The sequence below is a fragment of the Hemicordylus capensis genome, chromosome 2 (assembly GCF_027244095.1).
Source record: "Hemicordylus capensis ecotype Gifberg chromosome 2, rHemCap1.1.pri, whole genome shotgun sequence".
Taxonomy (NCBI): domain Eukaryota; kingdom Metazoa; phylum Chordata; class Lepidosauria; order Squamata; family Cordylidae; genus Hemicordylus; species Hemicordylus capensis.
Window position 1 is genome coordinate 36253631 of NC_069658.1, and position 21600 is coordinate 36275230.

The following is a 21600-nucleotide window of genomic DNA, read 5'->3' on the forward strand; positions in this document are numbered from 1 at the left end:
GTTCAAAGGAAGCCAGGGCTTTAGCTTTGGGAAGTTAAGTCTAGGGAAAGTTTTAGTCAGATTTTGCATTAGGCTTTGGGGGGCGGGGTTGAGTGCTTTGTATATCCCTAAAACTGGTCTATGATTGTTTACCTGTAATGTAACTAAATTATGAAATACTAGTCTTCGCCCATCCAACCAGGGCACTGCAAAAGACTCTAAGCTTTTAAAGGTGCTTTTACAGGTACAGGCCTGTACAAGTAAATGTTGTAAAACATACCTGTTCCTTCCACCTGGGTAACCACGATTTTTAAAGCATGCTGCCCCAAGCACATCATTCAGGGTGCTTTTTGAAGCATTTTGTAACCTACTGAGTATTTTTACTTGTAACTACAAGCTGAGAAAGCCTCAAATGAAAGCAGTCTGTAGCATTTGAATACAATTGTTTTTCTTTTTGTTCTTTTCTTTTACAAGCCTCCCCATTGCATAGAGTGGGTTTTTTGACTCAGCAGAAAGTGGAGGCTGAGAGTTTTTTGCTCTGGTGCAACTACCAGTTTTCTCACCACGTGTAGGCTTGCACATGGAAGATTTTTTTACTTTTCCAATGGCAAAATATTTATTTATTCAATTTATATACCACCCTTCTAGAAATGGCTCAGGGTGGTTTACACAGAGAAATAATAAATAAAATGGATCCCTGTCCCCAAAGGGCTCACAATCTAAAAAGAAACATAAGATAGACACCAGCAACAGTCTCTAGAGGTACTATGCAGGGGGTGGATAGGGCCACCCTATCCACCTATCCTAAAAGGTTTTCCCTGGGAATTCCATCCCAAGCCCTACTTCTATGACACTATATGATTCTTGAATACATTATACTTGAAGTATCACTTTCAATCTTTTTTCTAATAATTTATAACATAAAGATTGTATGCAAATATAATGCTAGTCTTTGATTTAGCAGAGCTCCTAGGGTGGCTCACAACAGAAACAAAAATGACAAGCAAAATACAGAACAACAGTGAAAACCAAAGTGAAGTTCTGATAATGACAAATCCTACTTCCTTTCACTATAATCTTAACTGAGAATTACCAACTTCACAAGTTAGCCCACTTCTGGCTCTGCCATCTTGAATTGCATCTGCCATCTTGAATTGGGGTGGATGACATAATCACAAACTACACCGTTGAGGTGTCTCTACAACTGTACCAAATTTAGTTCAAATTGCTCCAGGGATGGTGAAGTTGATAGGGAGAACACACATACAAACACACAAAGTGTGTGAAGAGAGACCTGAAATGGGCCCAGTGTCCTGATCTGTCATTTGGGTGGCAGGAGGGCCCGCAGAAGAAGTTTTCAAAACCTCCGCTGCCATCCCGGATGGCAGGCTGGGGGAAGGTGGGGCATAGGGCCAGATTAGCTGGTGGGGGCAGGGAGAACTAGCGCACAGATGCTCTGCGCTGGCCCAGCTAGTATATATAAAACACCCTAACATAATTTGGCACTGTGTAAAAGTTATTTCACGCTTGTTTTTGTTGAACCTCTTGTGTCATTTTGTGTCCATTTACCCTGTTTGGAGATTTCTTTTTAGAGCTCTGCACCTGGATTTTCATCACCCATGACAACTAGTTGCTTCTGACAGTGTGCCCTTTCGGGGATATGCTGTGTTAAAGCACTCATTGCAAAATGCATGCCTATCTTTATATATACAAACTTTACCTGGGGAGGCCAGAGCTACACTGTCTTGTTAGTCTTGTCGGTGAGATCTCTTCTGCTAGTCCCTCATCTTCAACATCCAATGGCATCACTGAGAAGGCCCGAAATTGTGAAATTTATTCCCAAACCCAGGCATTCCTTCCTTGACAGCCTTCTTTCAGCTCAACATTTCAGTGATGAAAAAGTGGAATACCACATCTGAACAGAATACCACATCTGGACAGAAGATGACATAACAGAGACTATTAAAATACAAGTTAAGACCCAATGCTTTGGTTTGGTTAGTTGTAGGGGAAAGGTTATTAGTTTCCTTTTTGTATCGGTGGTATACTCTAGTTTTACATAAAACATGTACAGTTTTCAACAGTTTTAAAAGTCTTCAGGTCACCACTAAGAGGTTGGTTTAGCTAACCCAGAATAGACAGTTACAGAGTAAGATGGCCTCATTTTCTCAAGAATATGCTTGAAGTGAGAGCCTTTGCTGTAAACAAAATTTCAATTAACTTATTTCATTACTTCCATGAGTAGAACTTGATGAGAAAGTCAAGATTTCCTGTTTGTTTCTTTTTCTTTTTTGTAAATGAAAGAAACTAAAGCTGATTTAAATTAGACATTACCATTAGCGCAGCTATTTCCCTCCTTTCTGTTGACTCACACTGATAGTATGAGGATAAAACAAAATGTTAAGTGTGTGCTGCATAGTTGCATACTTGGTTTTTCATTGTTAAATAGCACACAGGTAGCGTGATCCAGATTGGAACTGCAGCAGAGGGAGGAGAGTGTTAGCCCTTTGCCCCACTGTGGTCTTGATACAAGGTGATGGTGAATCCCCCCCCCCAGCTATTTGACTAGGGGGAAAGCTTTATTGGTGCCAATGTGACCTTTCATCCTGGTTAGCAGCTGGGTCACAATCTGGATCACCCCCACCCTCCAGGCATACCACCTAGCAGGAAAAACCAGAAAACAGCTGCACAATGTTAAAGTAGTCTGGCACTGGCACTAGCTCTTGCTCTGAGTTAAAATGTGAGTTCCTTAGAAAGAACAGAATATGTTCTGTCTAGAGCCCTATTCAGTCACTCAGGTGCAAGGGGAATGGGGGCATGCTCTGTAGTCACACCTCCCTCCAGCTCTACCTGCATACAGCATTTGTCTGTACTTGAGGCAGTTTTTTTCCATAATATGGAATGCTAGCCAACTAGCATTCCAGATCACTGGGAAAAACTTTGCCTCTGCAGACAAATGCTGTAATTGGAGAAAATAGGGGGCAGCGTGGTTATGAAGTATGCTGGTACCTGGGTGCTTGGCTGCCTGGTATGATCCCATGCCCCCTGTATCTGCGGACAATAATGACTGAATCAGGCTTAAGCCACTGGATTATAGCTAAAACAGATAAATGGACGTCCACAGCAAACTTCATCATCACTGTAGTTGAAAATGGATTCTGTTACTCCTTCCCACCAAAAGGCAGTTTTGCTGTTAGGTATTTTAACACTGTCTGAGCTGAACTCATTTATTTACGGTCAATGACCAAAGCAAAGAACAATACAGTACAATACAATAACATAAGTAAATTTAAAAAACAAAAACAGTTTGCAGACACCTTATTTTACATGCCTCCGAACAAAAACAAGCAATCCTATGAGTAACTTCTTAATGCTTATCTCCTAAAAAAACCCCAATAAAATGTTCCTCAGACCAATCAAAATGTTTATTTTGATAGGGGGTGATCTGAATCGAATGGGCAATATCATAAAACGGGCAGTTAAACAAAGTATGTGTTAATGTTTCCACCTCAGCAGCTCCACATGGGCACAAACATTCCTCCAAGAGGATCCCTCGAAATCCACCCTCCAAAACAACTGAAGGGAGGACATTAAAACAGGCCTGAGAGAAGACTCTTCTCAGCTTGGGTGTAGGCAAATGTGTAAGGTATGCAGCTGGCCTCAGATAATGTGAAAAGCTGAGATAATTATATCTGGAAGCAATCAGGCTAAGGTCACTCTGCTTTTCTATGTCTCTTACCCTCTGTGTAATTATTATTATTATTTTGCCTGATCATCATTTAATGGTCATATATATTGCTCTGAAAGGCCACAATTACCCAGGGTGTCATGTATATTCCAAGTGGAACCGAAATCATCCACCAAAGTTAGTGAGCCTAACCCTTGGGGACAGCTAGTAAGTTTAAGCCAACATAAGACCATTTGCAGCCGGGCCTGAGCGGTTAATCTAATAATGCCTGCTTCCAAATGCAAAGCTGTGTACGGGATGCAGCTGGGGAGTTGGAAGATATCCCGTAAGAACTTTGACTGAACAACTTAAAAAGATTGTAAGTTCCCAGGCAAGAGAATCTGGGCACCTTATAGCATCTGAACTCGAGATTTGCTTTAACACTGTCTAAAAACCTTCTCCAAACTTTTCAATAACCTGTGTGTGTATAATTTGACCTGGGCCTTGGCTCACTTCGTGGTTCTTGTGTGAGCCAGCACTCTCATCCTCAGTTCCCCATCTATAATACAGATATTTCAAGCTCTGTCATTTAGCGTGACTGAGGAAATAAGGACCAACAACAGCCGTTGAGACTGAAATTGCTAAATCGCAGGGCAGACAACACCAGAGAATAATGTGTAAACTGTGAGTAAAATGTTTGTTGCCCTGATTTAGAGCTCTTATATTTTGTTAATTCTTAAATGAAAATGCAGCAATATAAAATGTCTCTTAAGATGGAAACACCAAAATTGCCTGTATCTATTAGTTGGGTGATGATAATTGCAACATCAATCACAAAGAGACAAGGAAGGAAGTATTGCAAATTCTTTCTGCTCTATAACAGTGAGTAGACTTTAACTGGGAAAACAACTTGGGGGTTGGGTGGGGTGAGAGTTTACAACCCTGCAAATGACACTGGCAATTTCTTAGCTACTGTGTGCTTCAGCAAATCAGTAATCCCCTGTGCATATCAGTGTTGCATTATGTTAATGTAAGGTACTATGAATGAAGGTGGTTTTCAAATAGGCATTTTTTAAAAAACAAAACACTACAGAACATGTTTTAAAACCTGAGCACAGAGAGATATTTCTTTTCTCACATTCTGATTAGGATAATGGGGGAAATGTAAATGGAGATAAGTGCTCATTTTAAAATGGAAATCCAGCAAGTAAACATGTGTAAACATGTGTATCTGGTGGTTCAAACAGAATTTGACTGCCAATATAACTTATTTAAAATTATTTAAAATAAAAATACTTATTTAAAATATTAAGGTTTTACAAAGATCAGTACAATACACCAGGAATATAGGCATTGAAGTTGGCTTCCCGTTTCCCCAAATTATATATACTTTCAGCTACCATAAACTCATATTCCTGCCCTTGGAAGAACATAAGAAAAAACCCTGCTATCTGGTCCAGCATCCTGTGGTCCACCAGATGCCTCTGGGAAGCCCACAGGCAAGAGGTGAGGTCATGCCCTCTTTTGCTTTTGCTCCCCTGCAACTGGCATTTAGAAGCATCTTGCGTCTGAGGCTGGAGGTGGCCTATAGCCTTCAGACTAGAAGCCACTGATAGACCTGTTCTCTATGGACCTGTCCTTCAGTAGTAGAAAGATGCAAAGAACTTGTTTAGCTTCTCTGCAATCTCCATATCCTTTGTAATAATCCCTTTCACTCCCTCATCATCTGTCAGTCCCACTGTCTCCCTGGCAGGTTTTCTCTTCTGATTTATTTAAAGAAATTTTTGTTATTCCCCTTGATGCATTTAGCTAAATGTTCTCCAAACTCTCTTTTTGACATTTATTTTGCCAGTTTGTGTTCTTTTCTGTTGTCTTCATTTGAGTAGGCCTTCCAATTTCTGAAGACAGTCTTCTTGCCCTTTACAACTTCTTTAACTTTACTTGTTGGCCATGCTGGCATTCTCCGAGACTTGGTGGTACTTTTCCTAATTATTTGTATACATTTTAACTGGGCTCCTATCATTGTGGTTTTAAATAAACTCCATGCATTCTGGAGCGAAGTGAGTTTTTTCAGTGAGTGAACTGAATTTTCCCTTTCAGTTTTCTTTTCACCAAACTCCTCATTTTAGAGAAGTTTCTTCTTCTGAAGTTCAAAGTGTCTGTGTTAGATTTCCTTGGCAATTCTCTCCTCGAATATATGCTGAATTTGATCACACTATGGTCACTGCTCCCTAAAGGTTTCATGACACTGACATCCTGCACCAGGTCCTGGGCACTACTCAGGATTAAGTCCAAGGTCACTTTCTTTCTGGTTGGTTCCATGACCAACTGTTCTAAGGCACAATCACTCAGCATGTCTAGAAATGTGACCCCTTTGTCATTACCTGACTGTGAATTTACCCAGTCTATGTGTGAATAATTGAAGTCACTCATTATTACAGCTCTGTCTTTCTTAGATGTCTCCCTGATTTCCTTCTACAACTCCCAGTCACTGTCAGCATTTTGATGAGGAGGAAGATAGCATGTCCCTAGTAGCACATTTCATCTCAGGCCTTGTATTGCCACCCACAGAGCTTCTGTGAAGGACTTTAGGTTTTCTAGCTTGTGAAATTCTATCCCTATATAATATAAGACAGTGCTCCGCCAACTCCTATTCACCCCTCCCTGTCCTTTCTATAGAGTTTCCATCCAAGAAATAGTGTCTCACTGTTCCACCATGTTTCCATTATTTTTATATTTATGTTTTCATCAGCAATCAAGCACTTCATCTCATCCATCTTGGCTCGGAGGCTTCCGGTGTTGGTATATAAGCACCTATAAGCTGAATCTCTTATCTGGTGTGTACTGTATTTTGGCCATTTGATCTCTTTGACCAGCTAGTGCATCCTTCTGTCTGCTTTTCTTTACTGTCCCCTTTTGGTTTATCTGAAGCATATTCACACCCTTGCACCTTAAGGTTTGCCGAACTGGATACCACCCAGTTCCTGTCAGTTATCCCACCAGGCATCATTTTGAAAGCTGCTCTGCAACCTTTTTGATTTTAAGCGGCAGCAGTCTGGTTCCATCTTGGTTCAAGTGGAGCCTGTCTTTGTACAGGCTAATCTTGTCCCAAAATGTATCCCAGTGCCTAACAAATCTAAACCCCTCCTCCCAGCACCACCATCTCATCCATGCATTGAGACCTCTCAGCTGTGCCTGTCGCTGGCTCTGCACCTGGAACAGGTAGCATTTCCGAAAATGCTACCTTGGGGGGATCCTGGTCTTCATTATGCTATCTAGCAGCCTAAATTTGGATTCTAGGACATCCCAACTACATTTCCCAACATCATTAGTGCCGACATGTACCATGACAGCTGACTTCTCCCCAGTACTGCCTAACAGCCTACCTAGACACCACGTGACATCTGCAACCTTCTCACCAGGCTGGCAAGTCACTGTGTGGGCTACATGTGTGTCACAGACCCCTCTAATCCTCTAATGATTGAATCACCCACTACTATGAGCCCCCCACCCCCCGGAGGAGTATCCCCTGTGTGAGAGGACATGGGCTCATCATTCATGGAAGGGGGTCCCTTCTAAGGGAGCATTTCCCTCTTCCTCAGACTGATGTCCTCCTTCCCTGAGACCGTCATTCTCCCTGACAGCAGAGGAGCCATCAGCCTGGGAGAGATATGCTTCTTTCATGTCCCTGAAGGTCTTGTCTACGTACCTATCTTACTCTCTGAGCTTCTCCAGATCCGCCACCTTGGTTCTGAGGGAACGAACTTGTTCCCTGAGACCCAGGAGCTCCTTGCACCGAGCAGACACCCATGATTTCTGCCCATTGAGCAAACAGTCATACATACAACACTCTGCAATACATTAGGAAGTGCCCCCTCCCCTGCTTCTTTTCTATCTTTATAACTGGCTTTGTTGGCTGTTTAGAGTATTGGAGATCGTTTATTTGAAAGTTAGGCTTTTGATGTAATTGTAAGCTATTCAACAGTTTAGACTTTCCTGAGAATATGAAAAGGGGAATAGTACTTACCTTCTCTTCCCGCTTGGCTCCTTGTGATCAAGAAGCCTCTTTTCGAGCTCACCCACACACTTCCCTGCTAAACTCCACGCAAAACTCTGATGACCCTGTTTGCTAATCCATGTTCGCTATAAGGCCCTCCCCAAAAGCCTTATTTTACCACACCATTTAGTCCACATAAAGGTGTTGGCTCATTCATTCTTGTATTCTTTGCCTTTTATAATGATCCCCAGAATCAACAGATGGTGTTTACCTCATATGGACCTCTAGTTGTTCACAACTGTTGCAAACAGTAGATATGATAAAAAGAATGCCTGTCAAATTCCTTGTCCTGCTTGAAGTAGTGAAGAAAGATGTCCCTTTGTTTGGAAAGGGAACTGATACTGGCCCACCATGCTGAGAGGGAGAAGTAATACCTTTTGGAGAGCTGGTATTATGTGTTGGGTTTTGGATGTGATAAACCCAAGTTCCCATCCCCACTCAGCTATTGTCAGCCTTAAGTCTATCTCACGGGGTTATGAGGATAATATGAGAGACCATCATACATACTGCACTGAGCTCCTTGGAGGGAGGGCAGAATTCAAATATGATAAATACACTAGTATATGATACTGATCTTGGTAAAATATTTGGTTATAAACCCCTCTTTAAACAATAACTGCAAATATACAAACTCCATCTATTATATATTTTGGGGAGTTTGTGGAAATAAAGTCATGCTTCCCAATTACCTACAGATACCAAATGTTGCAAACACAATTCTGCCACTGAAAGTAGCTGAATGCACTACTATTTACGCCAGAATATGCTGGGGGGTGGGGGTGGGGTTTAAGTATATTTTTAAGAATAAATTCTGAATATAAGCAGATCTTAATTGTTGTTGTTCTCAGCAGATTTTAAACAGTCAATAATCAGGTCAGTCATTCAAAAGTGATAGCATGCCCAAGAGAAGCAGAAGATCTTTCTCAGATTCAAATGTACCGTGATTCAAATTTACCATATATGGTAATTATCCCATTATATGAATAGTGTTTATGGTTTAAATCCTACCAATTTTAAACTGTTCTTTTACTTCACTTTTGCAAATACGTTAATGAAAAATTTTATTACTTATATTTAATTTATTGAACTTCCTTATACATGTAAACTATGCAAAATGACTTTGTCCACTCAGCAATGAGCCGAACCTCCACATTTTATATAATCAAAGGCAGTTTTACCACTCAGTGGAGAATATTTCAGCAAGTATGTTCCCCTTCAGGTCTTAATGAATCTGATTTAATATTTCTGCATATTAGCTGATTAATCTTTCCCAACAATCTGTTCTGTATAATGTTCAACAAGTCAATTGTAATAATATTTTACACATTAGTTTTCCAATGTTTGTGAACTTTTATTAAAAAATTACTTCCTGTATTTTACAAAGAAATGGGGCACTGAGGCACCATAATGGATTGTAATGCATTTAAAACATTCGGATAAATTTCTTACATCACATTCAGTAATGTGATGCAAGCAATTGTCCACATTTGATATTTTTTGTAATTGATTGATAGATTTTTACTGGGAAGCAATTATCTTCAGAAGTTTTCCCTGAAATGAGCAATTCTGTGTATTTGTCCTCTTGAAAAAGTTAAAACCTTACCACCTATTATTCTTATGGGGAGCTCTAAAAGCTAAGATATGAATACATATACTTTTGTTTTCCTGTGTCTGAAAAAAGGAAATTAAGGAAACAGCTCCTTATCTGCCCTCCAAAGCACAAAGATAAGATTATAATTGTTTTAATCACTTTGTTTCTGTTTATTTTCCTGGCATGGTCTCTTTTACGGCAATCACTTTGGCAGGTGATGTACAAGCTCTTATGGCAATCAAACAGCGGTGTTAATTAGCATAGTGTGCTAGGAGCATTTCCTGAGCATGTCCCTGTGATACCTTTGCTATGTGGTTTGCACGCTAGATGTTTTTGGTAGATTTTAGCTTGTACATAGCATAGCACTTAGTGTCAGTGCATTGTACTCTTCTTATGTTTTCCTATACTGTTGAGGAACTCTGAGGGATCTGTATCAGCTGTGCATAGATACTGCAAGAAAGTGAGAAATTGTGTGCTGAATTAGTACATCGGAGCCCACCCCCTCCAGCTGATAGTGCATGTTGGCACAGGAGTTTATCTTGTGGTTGCTTCACACAACTCCTGAACATGCTAACTCTTTTCAGACATTATGTTGTGCATGCTTTTAGATGCTTGTCCATACATACATGTGCTAGTGCAAATGGTGCATTCATGTAAAAAGTGAATCTTGGTACAGGCCTCTTGAAATGCAGGATATAGGGAGGAAGTGTACTCCTTTACATGCATTAAATATAAAATGAATAACTGTACATGCTTACGGATCTGAATGTGCCATTCATTTTACACAGATGGTTCATGCACTGAATATAACTTGTGAATTGGCTTATTGTTGCTGCTTTAAATTGTCTTGTGCCAGTTTCCCGCCCTGTAGTGTGTTGGTCATGGGTAGTGTTTAGGTGTATTGTGCTGTGCAAATAGAATCTGCACACAACTGCACACATGTGCTAAGTGGTGAGTGCTAGATGTTAATGTATGAACAAGAACAGATGCCAGCCCTCTGCCAAAGTGATTTAGCACTATTGAGTCAGGATAGGGGGGAAGTTTCAGGAGTTATCAAAGAAAAAAATGTGCCCTTCCACACCCCTCCTGAAATCCTCTTTCCCGCTCTGCGCCCTCTAAAGCACAATTGTGCTATGCTCAGTTTTGACACACAGGGAGGGTATTTTTTACTTCCCATCCCCACTGTATGCCTGGGTGAAACGGGGGTTGAGATGTGCACCTGAAGGCTTGCATTCCCTGACTCTAATTTCATCTCCCCTTCAGGATTTTTCAATTAGTCACCCCCTTCTAAGAGAGTCCTTGTGGACACTAAGAAATAATTCTTTGTGGTCTCTGTAGTCCAACATATAGAATTGCACAGACCCAGATTTGCAAAATGTTTAGAGCTTAAGTTTGCTTGAACCAATACATAGATTTAAATCACAGTGACTTAGGGGGGAGGCATATTATATGAACCTGCTTTATCTTGAGTCAGACTATTGGTCTGCTCTACCTAGCCCACTTTTCTCTGTTCTGTCAGGGGCTCTCAAAAGCACCAAACCTTTCCCAGCTCCAGTACCTGTGATCCTTCTTAAAGCGAAGGTGTCGAGGGTTCAACCCTCGGTCATTCTACATCTATAGCATGTAGTTTTCTTCTGATATATGGCCCCTTCCCACCCAGCAGTACTTCCTGAAGCTGCTATTAATGAGAAAAGTTTAAATCACTTGTCACAAAACAACGAAAGCAATGTCATTATCGAGGTCATACTGAGCACACACACACACACACCCCCAGCCAGTATGTTTTGTTCCATACATGTGTTGAATGGTTGGAGCGCCATATTTATCCAGGTCAAAAGTTGGTGACCCTAGATTTAGAGCGGGTCAGTTTGTCTTCAAGCGGGCTTGAGCCAAAGCCCGTGTGCTTAAGTTCTTAAAACAAATGAACATAGGTAACTGCTGTATACTAAGTCCACAACAAGTACAAAGCTTGTCAGGGGCCTTCTCAAAGAGGATTCCACTGGCTAACCAACAATTGCGAAGTACATAGGAACATAGGAAGCTGCCATATACCGAGTCAGACAATTGGTCTATCTCGCTCAGTATTGTCTTCACAGACTGGCAGCAGCTTCTTCAAGGTTGCAGGCAGGAATCTCTCTCAGCCCTATCTTGGAGAAGCTAGGGAGGGAACTTGAAACCTTCTGCTCTTCCCAGAGCGGCTCCATCCCCTGAGGGGATATCTTACAGTGCTCACACTTCTAGTCTCCCATTCATATGCAACCAGGGCAGACCCTGCTTAGCTAAGGGGACAAGTCATGCTTGCTACCACATGACCAGCTCTCCTCTCTTCAGTATAGATGATGTCTTTAAGTGTTCTCTGTAGAGCAGTCTGCATTGCCGCAAACCTTACGACATTTCCACACCGCTTTGCCAGAAAGGAAAGTTTCTCTCTCTCATACTCTGTAACGGAAATAACTGGAATGAGGACTCCTGCAGCATCTTAAAACTAACACATTTAGATGAAGACATTTATTGTTAACTTATTGCGTTAAATGCAACAATAAATATTAAAAGCATATTATGTATATTTATATCTATTCATTACATTATTTCATAACAAAAATATTATTGTTAATGGTTACAATGCATGTACAACATCATGTCTGAGTAGAGCCAGGGGCTGTAGACGTTTCAATTCCCCCCCGGGGGTTGGGTGGGGCATGGGACAGATGGGAGAAGTCTTGTGGAAGCAAGCATGAACTCTCCCCTTTGCTAAGAGCGCCCACCCACCTGGGTTTGAATTTGAATGGGAGACTACATGTGAGCACTGTAAGATATTCCCTTAGGGGATGGGGTCACTCTGGTCTGAGCACCTGCATGCATGGAACATCAGCACTAGCATTTCTTTTCATACTAGCAGAGACCCCTGCTAATGTGGCAAAGAGGCACCTTTTAACGTGGTAATTCTCTTTATTTAGCAGGGGGAGAGTAACTGGCCCTATACACCCCCAGCACAGTACCTCCAGTGACTGTTGCTGGTGTCTATCTTGTGTTTCTTTTAGATTGTGAGCCCTTTGGGGACAGGGATCCAATCTTGTTTATTTATTATTTCCATTCTTGGAAGGGCGGTATAGAAAGTGAATAAATAATAATAATACAACAAACAGACAAACATCTGCCACACAATACACCAGATATCACTGTAGTCGAGAAGAAAGAAAAACAAGTCAAAATAATCGACATAGCAATACCAGGGGATAGCAGAATCGAAGAAAAAGAAATAGAAAAAATCACCAAATACAAAGATCTACAAATTGAAATTGAAAGGCTGTGGCATAAAAAGACCCAAATAATCCCAGTGGTAATTGGCGCCCTGGGTGCAGTTCCAAAAGACCTTGAAGAGCATCTCAACACCATAGGGGCCACAGAAATCACCATCAGCCAATTACAAAAAGCAGCTTTACTGGGAACAGCCTATATTTTGCGACAATATCTATAATAACCAACAGTATTGATGATAAAATTCAGCCATCCCAGGTCCTTGGGAAGGACTCGATGTCTGGATAAAACAAACCAGTCAATAACACCTGTCTGACTGACTGTGTAAACAAGAAATAATAAAAATAATACATATCAGAGCATTATAGAGTGAAAGGGGGCGGAGAAACAGCCGTGCCTCTTAACAACTCGCCGAGCTGTGACAAAGACAACGCAGGACCGGCTGTGTTGTTCACTGATGAATTTGAGCATGTGAGCTTCCTGCTGCTACCAGGCTGTGGGGTAGGGGGGCATTACCTCCCCCAGGAAACCCTGAGAAGGGCCGACAATGACCCGCCCCCCCCACTCCACGAAGCTTATGGTCCTGGGTAGGGCCCCTGTATGCCCGTCTGTTGTGTTCAACAGCCCCAATGAGAAGACCAACAACGCTCGGTAAATCTTCTGTGACTTTATTTTCAGCTTTCTTGTTCAAGACTCCACACAACTCTGCTAGCTCTCAGCCAGCTCCAAATATATGCTCTCTGGAACCAGCTGCCGACCATTACAAAGGGTGGGCTCTCTAACAATTAGCCCATAGTTAAAATTATACAATAAAATAACATTTAATACAGCTGAAACCAATTATGGTACCGAAACCGTTAGTACCATAATTATCCTAATAAAATGGTCTCGCGATATTTACTCGCTTGGACATAACATCCCTTCCCCCTTAGATAGCGACATAATCCTTCCAATACCTCGGGGGCCCACGCTTTCTTTTGGACCGCCGGGGAGTGTTAACAACCCTCTCCGAACTTGGCTCTGTTGCTGGGGCTGCCACAGGCTCCTGACTAGCTGATTCAACAGCCTCGGATTGCTCCTCAGTTAGTTGCTCTAGTTCGTGTGATTCCTCTAGGTCAGCCACCTGTTCTTTGTCACCCTCTGGCTTACTAACCTGCCCACTTTCTTGTCCACCATCTCCATTGGTCACCCGATGCCGCAATTGCCCGGCATGATGCCTCCAGACCTGCCCAAGTTCTGTTTGTACTCTATATGAAACAGGGCCAGTTTGGTCCATTATATTACCCTTAGTCCAGGCGGGACCAGAGGCATAGTTCCTGCAGTGGACCAGCTGGCCCACTACAAAACTCTTAGGCGATGCCACCCCGATGTTTGTACTTCTATCTTCCATATGCCCTGGATCTAATTTATCCAATAGGGTGACTGGCTTTCTCCACATGAGCACCTCTGCTGGTGACTGACCTGACACCAAGGGCGTAACCCTATACGTTAGGAGGAATTGGCACAGATGTAGTTCTAAATCCCCTGGCCCCATACGCCTAAGCGCTTCCTTTGTAGTTCTTACTAGCCTTTCTACCTGCCCATTCGTCGCTGGATGAAAAGGGGCTGAAGTTACATGCCAGATTGCATTCCTGTCCAAAAAATCCTAGAATTGAGCAGACGTAAATGTAGAAGCATTGTCCGTGGCCAACACATCTGGCAACCAAAAAGTACTAAATAGTTGCCTTAACTTTCTTATGGTGATAGTAGAAGTTGTGCCAGCGACTGGAAAGACTTCTAGCCATTTAGAATATGCATCAACAGCCAGCAAAAACATAGTTCCTTTGAATGGGCCTGCAAAATCCACATGGATCCTGGACCATGGTCCTCTTGCAGTATCCCACTCCCTATGTGGCAGTTGCGGCTCCTCTGGCCTCGATGCCTGACAATCCACACAACTCCCTACCCATTTTTCAACATCTAAATCCAACCTGGGCCACCAAAAATAGCTCCATGCCAGTGCCTTAGATTTCACAATTCCCGGATGGCTAATATGTAAAACCTGCAAGACTCTCTTCCTTAGAACCTCCGGTATCACAACTCGCTGACCCCATAGTAAACAACCACGCTCTAAAGAGAGCTCATCCCTTTTTTGATGGAAAACCCTAAACTCATCTGATGGGGGCTTGACCAGCCATCCCTTCTGCACCCAACCCCGCACCCTGGTCAACATCGGGTCCCTGCCTGTTTCTCTGGCTATATCCACCGCCGTAACAGGAGGGCTGGGTAGTGCCTCTATCAACAGAACTTGATGCCCGGCCTCTTCCGGTTCCTCACGAGGGATGGGGCATCTAGATAATGCATCCGCATGACTGATAGCTGCCCCAGGACGATGGATCAAACTAAAATCATACGCCTGCAAAAACATCGCCCAGCATAACATTCGGGGTGACAGAATTTGCGGGGTCTGTTTCCCTGGCACAAAAATGCCCAGGAGGGGTTTATGATCTGACACTATGGTAAATTTCCGCCCATAGATGAAGTCATGGAACTTCTTTGTCCCTGCAATAATTGCCAACGCTTCCCGGTCTATCTGTGCATAGTTCCTTTCAGTCTTGGTCAATGACCTGGAGTAAAAAGCAATTGGCGCCTCTAACCCGTTTCCCAAATCATGGCACAACACAGCCCCGACACCTACTGGGGATGCATCGCATACTAACAATATGGGTTTCCTAGGGTCGAAATGAGTCAGAATAGCTTCTGATGTTAGTAAACTTTTTACCCTTTTAAACGCCTCCTCCTGACGGGGTCCCCAATGCCACACCGTTTGTTTCTTGAGTAAGTGATGCAGCGGTTCAGCCCATGCTGCTTTCTGCGGTAAAAATGTGTGATAGAAATTAAGCAACCCCAAGAACGCCTGCAGTTCCGTTTTGAGGTGGGGCGGGGGGCCCCCCAAATAGCTCGAACTTTGGACTCAGAAGGTCTAATCCCCTCAGAAGTGACCCTGAAACCCAAAAACTCCACCTCCTCAGTATGCAAAACACATTTCTCTTTTTTTACTCGCAACCCCGCATCCTGAAACCTTTGCAACACTTCCCCCAATTTTCCAGCCAATTCCCTCTTATTTTCTGCTGAAATGAGAACATCATCAAAATATGGCAGCACCCCATTAATTCCCTTCAAAATACGTTCAACTAGCGCTTGAAAAATGCCAGGAGCAGCGTTCACCCCAAATTGCAACCAATTTACCCGGAACGCTCCCTTATGGGTAACTATAGCTTGGCATAGCACTGCCTCAGATGTAACTGGCAATTGCTGATAAGCCTGAGCCAAGTCCAGTTTAGCAAAACATTTGCCTCCATGCAAGGAGGCCAACAAATGACTTACGACTGGAACTGGATAAGCATTTGCATGAATCGCCTTATTAATAGTACATTTGTAGTCTGCACATATTCAAATGTCCCCATTAGCCTTCAACACCGTCACTATCGGTGTCTCCCAAGGGGCGGAGTCAATCGGTTCCAAAACCCCTTGGGCAACCAATCTGTCCAGTTCCTCCTCTATTTTGTCCTTCAACGCAAACCCGCCGAGGCTTTAATCTGACGGGCTGTACCCCTGGATCCAAGTCGAAGGCAATAGGTTGTTCCGTATAGGTTCCCAATCCTGGCTGGAACACTTCCCTATATTTCTCACAAATGTTTTGGATAGGATCAGTCTCGATGGCATGGATGCCTGTAAAGGCAATTCCCAGTGGCTCAAACCACTGGACCCCAAACAAATTATTCCGACCCTGCTTCACAACGACCAAAGGCAGCTGTGCGGAACGACCCTTGAATTTTACATGAAACGTGCCAATTCCCAATACCGGAATATGGCGCCCTGCACGTCACGTAAAGACACTTTAAGCGCACGTAGACGGGGACGGGCAGCAGGCAAAATCTTCTGGAAGTCCCTCTGTGAGATAATTGAGTAAGACGTTCCCGAGTCAATCTCCATAGAGGTAAGTGTCCCTTGTATTGATACACCCACAACAAACCTCTCTGTAGCTGCCTGCACCCTAGATTCACTTTGGCGGGCCATGGTAACCTTGGACACAGACTGGTCCCTCCACTGGCGATGACCATCACCCCGGTGCCCTTCCGCTCTCTGCCTGCAAACTTTTGCTATATGACCCCGTTTCCCACAACCGTGGCACTCAGCGTTCTTAAACGGGCACTTTGCATGCACATGGCGATTGCCACACCCTGCCAGTCTTTTGGCGCACCTTCCCAGTGTCGTCTTCGGCCTCGCTGGAATCAGTGGCTGACTCAGGGCTTCCCTGTCTTTGTACAGCGGAGCCCCCAGCACTCACTTCGGCAGTTCTCTGCTTGAAAACCTTGACTCCTGAATCCGCAGCTTCAGATGCAAGGGCCTCCTTCAGAACTTCTGCAAAGGACAAACTCTCCTGCTTCAAAAGCCGCCTCTGTGCCGCCTCATCTGATAGTCCCAGCAGTAACCGGTCCCGGAGGGCTTCCTCCAGTTCAGCCCATTGGCACGGAGCAGCCGCTAAACGAAGTGCTGCCGCATAGTCTGCAACAGACTCTCCCGGTTGTTGATCTCGTCTGTGGAATGCCAGCCGCGCCGGAAAGATTGACACCGTAGGTTTGAAATGGTCCCTCAACGTGACCAAAATGTCTTTCAGGGACACAGTCGCGATGTCCCGGGGCAGCAAGAGATTCACTGCCAACTCCAAGGTAGGCAAACTGCAACGGGCGAGAAAACACGCCTTTTGTCGTTCCTCACCGTCTATCCTTTCAGCAACCAAGAAGTTGGTAAATTGAAGTTCATAAAGTTTCCACTTATCTGGTTCCGAGACACAAAACGGCCCAATGTTGGGTGAGTAGGAACTCATCCTCAGACCCTCGTCGCCAATATGTTGTGTTCAACAGCCCCAATGAGAAGACCAACAACGCTGGGTAAATCTTCTGTGACTTTATTTTCAGCTTTCTTGTTCAAGACTCCACACAACTCTGCTAGCTCTCAGCCAGCTCCAAATATATACTCTCTGGAACCAGCTGCCGACCATTACAAAGGGTGGGCTCTCTAACAATTAGCCCGTGGTTAAAATTATACAATAAAATAACATTTAATACAGCTGAAACCAATTATGGCACCAAAACCGTTAGTACCGTAATTATCCTAATAAATTGGTCTTGCGATATTTACTCGCTTGGACATAACACTGTCTGTGATATTTATTCGCCGGCTCCTGCTGTGCTTCCATTTAGGAGCCCTGATTTTTGAGGCTCTAACATTCTGGGGAGTGGCTAGACATACCCGCTATGTCCATATTTGGGTGCACATAGCAGGAAACTCTCTTCCTAGTCTCCGCACTTTAAGGGGAGGGAGAGGAGTAGCGGGGCGGCGCCCAAACCACGCGGCAGAGAGCTGGGCTGCTGCAGGAGGCGAGTCGGAGGCGAGTCGTTTGCAGCGCTTCGAGTGCACGGCGCGGGCTGCCCTGGCTTTGAGGTAGGATCTCGGCGGGAGAGTGAAGGGGCGGGTGGAGGGCACAGAGAGAGAGAGAGGCTGCACGCGCTCAACTCGGCTGAACTGATTCTCCCCGCACCTGGCCCGCGAAGCGACCTCTCGCTGTGCTCGATCTGCCCGGTCCCTCGCTCGTTCCCCTTCCTGATGCAGCTTAGAATTCCCTTAAACGAAAGTATTTATTCTCTCCTCTTTGCCCGGCCCTAGTAAACGTCACCTGAAAGGGGTTTCGATGAATTTTGTTCTTCCCAGGTCAGTCGCTCCCTTCTCGATTTTCCTGGTTTGCCTCTTGCTTTCATTCTCGGAACTGAAGTGTGCCTCATTAATTTGGTGCAACGTGTAAGGGAGCACGTGAAATCTTCCGCTTCTAGACACATTCCGCCTTCTCTCCCCACTCCCCAAATTCAGTTTTAGGCTGGAAATGGGATACTTAGTTCTGTATATGAACGTTGTTCGAGAGCTTCAAAACTTGTCAAGCAGAACATTCCGCTCCCCCTTCAGCATTTTCTCAGGCCCTTAAAGGGGCTTCCCATTCTTTATGGTTCTTGGCATGTACGCCAAAGATGTCCAAGGAAGTGCAGCTCAAATGGCTATTTAATGTTTCTTATTTGCTGCGCTTTAATTAGTGTGATTGGTATAATTAAATTGCCAATCTAATTTATTTAACTGCAGCCTTATTTTAATTTCCTTCAGTCACAGTGGCCAGCAGTGGAGGGGTGCTACTTGTCTGGGGTGGGGACCTCTGCTATCATTCTAGAAGTTGATATAATTAATTGGTATAATTTGAAGGAGTTGCTCAAATGGTGTAATAAAAGGTACTTTTAGTGACCAGCCAGTCTGTGGACCAATGATGTAGTCGCAAATTCAGAAGTGCAGGTGCTCTTCATGACAGCCCCATAGCCACACTTGCCCAGCAGCCATGCCCCACAGCCGTATCCATCCCAGTGACCACACCCCTCAGATAGAAGCAATAATTTAGGGGCTTCTGTTACAAGAAGTGAAGGATCATGTAGACTCTAGGGAATGCACTAGAACATTACGTTTTAGGGTGTCCTGACACTCATCCACGGCCATAGAACCTGCATGCTGATGGCCCTAGGTTCCGTCCCTGGCAGCATCCCTAGAAAGGGCTGAGAAAGACTCCTGCTTGAAACTATGGAGAGCCACTGCCAGTCAGTGTAGCCAATACTGAGCTAGATGAATCATGATCAAGGGTCTGACTTGGCGTAAGGCAGCAGCTTCCTATGTTCCTAAGACAGGAAGAATGGTATAAATGGCTGGAACAGCAAGAGCAGCACATGATTTCCATGTAGAAAACCAAAGGCTTTGTGTCCCTGCTGGGACCGTGGAAGGAAAAAAGTACTGGAAATTGATCTATGCCTGTCCCTGCATCACTGCACCGCTGCTGTGGACATGGACTCAAAACGGGCATACTTTTGAAGCATTTTTTCACAGGTGAAGTTGTTGGGAGGAAAGAGCTGCTTTGGGGCCAAAGGCAAATTGCCATTTAAGCAGAATGATTTTCAGTGGAAAACTAACATGAGGGGAAAAAATTAACTTCCTCCTCACTGCATACTGTGGTCCTGCCCCCGCCCCCTTTGGAGAGAAAGAGGAACTTTCTGGTTGGTGAAGCACTTTAGCATGTGTTCCTATGAACGTATTATTCATAGGTTACGTTACTTTGTGTATGTTCATCATTTAATGACTCTTTTTGGAAATCAGTGCAGGTAATTCTCATGAATAGGTTCCTTCTCTTTAGTGAACTGAAGAGATTGCTGTTTGTGGTTTTTCCAGTTTACATAAAGAAATGAGCATCTTTCTTCTCCCACATTCCATTGCTAATATGAAGCAGACCACTTGTGCAAGCACTTATCTTCATATATGACAGCTGATGTGGACTCTGAACAATTGTAACTACTTCCAAAAGGGCAGTTGTGTTGGTCTGTTGCAGCAAAAGCAGCCAATAGTTGTGGTACCTTAAAGACAAGCACATTAATTGATCACAGATTTTGGAATACACACAAATGTGTACTACAATAAATTTGTTAGTCTTTATAGTGCCACAAAACTCTTGTTTTTTAATGAAATTTTGGGTCTAAGAACATAAAAAAAGCTTTACTGTATCAAGCCCACGGACCATCTAGTTCAGCATCCCACCAGATGCTTCTTGAAAGCTCACAAGCAGGAGATGAAGGCATGTACCCGATCCTGCTGTTGCTCCCCTGCAACTAGCATTCAGAGGCATCCTGCCTTTGAACCTGGAGGTAGTTTGTAGCCATCATGACTAGTTGCACTTGATAGACTTGTTCTCCATTAATTTGTCCAAGCCCTTTTAAAATCCATCCAAACTGGAGGCCATCACCACATCCCATGCAGGTAATTCCATGGATCGGTTATGCATTGTGTTAAAAAGTGCTTCCTTTCGTCTGTCCTAAATTTCCTGCCAGTTATTTTCGTGGGGTGACCCCTGATTCTAGTGTTGTGTGAGAGGGAGAAAATTTTCTCTGAATCCACTCTCTCCACACCATGCATAGTTTTATAAACCTCTATCATGTTTCTCCTTAGTTGCTTTCCCCCCTAAACTCAAAGGCCTCAGATGTTGTAGCCTTGCCTTGTAAGGAAGGTGCCTTACGAGGTTTGGTTGCTCTCTTCTGTACCTTTTGCAGTTCTATAATCTTTTTGAGATATGGTTACCAGAACTGTACATAATAGTACAAATGTGGCAACACCATAGGTTTGTATAATAGCACTACAATATTACCAGTTTTATTTTCAGTCCCCTTCCTAGTGATCCCTAGCATGGAATTTGCCTTTTTCATAGCTGCTGCACACTATGTTGAATGAGCTGTCCACTATGACCCAAAGATTCCTCTCCTGGTCAGTCACCAACAGCTCAGATCCCATCACTATATGTGTGAAATTGGGATTTTGTGCTCCAGTGTGCAGCACTTTGCACTTACTTACATTGAACGGCATTCATCATTTTGTTGCCCACTCAGCCAGGTTGGAGCAATCCTTTTGAGCTCCTCACAATCTGTTTTAGATTTTACTACCCTAAATAGCTTAGTGTCATGTACAAATTTGGCCACCTCTCTTCTTACCCTGATTTCTAGATCATTTATGGATAAATTACGAAGCACTGGTCCCAGTACAGATCTTTGAGGGACCCCACTTCTTTCCATTGTGGGAACTGTCAACTTATTCCTACTCTCTGTTTCTTGTCCTTCAATCAGTTACCAATCCATATATGAACCTGTTCCCTTATTCCTTGATTATTATGTTTACTCAGGAGCCTTTGATGAGGAACTTTGTCAAAAGCTTTTTGGAAGTCCAAGTATACTATTTCATCAATTAGATCATCTCTATCTGAATACCTGCTGACACCCTCAAGGAACTTGAAAAGTTTAGTGAGGCAAGACTTATCTTTGCAGGAGCCATGGTGATTCTCTTTCAGCAAGGGCTGTTCCATATGTTTAATAATTCTTGATTATGTTTTCCATCAATCTACTTAGAACAGACATTAAGCTAACTGGACTTTAATTTCCT

At 43.5% G+C, this 21600-nt stretch overlaps 1 protein-coding gene and 1 pseudogene across 3 annotated transcripts in view; one reads left to right on the forward strand and one right to left on the reverse strand.

The window, feature by feature from the left end:
• Positions 1 to 13204: 13204 nt before the first annotated feature.
• LOC128348064 (uncharacterized protein K02A2.6-like) lies at positions 13205 to 16652 on the reverse strand (annotated as a pseudogene).
• Positions 16653 to 17756: 1104 nt separating this feature from the next.
• The window catches only part of IL31RA (interleukin 31 receptor A), a 72032-nt gene continuing 68188 nt past the window's right edge, over positions 17757 to 21600 (forward strand). Inside the window, exon 1 of one of the 3 annotated variants that reach the window (XM_053303587.1) lies at positions 17757 to 18039. Coding sequence is in view for 1 of the 3 variants with exons in the window: in XM_053303586.1 (XP_053159561.1) it covers positions 18287 to 18306 (20 nt within the window). In the remaining 2 variants the exon portion in view is untranslated. Of the gene's footprint in view, positions 18040 to 18105; positions 18307 to 21600 lie in introns of those variants that run through there. The other 2 variants (XM_053303588.1, XM_053303586.1) reach the window with 2 other exon arrangements.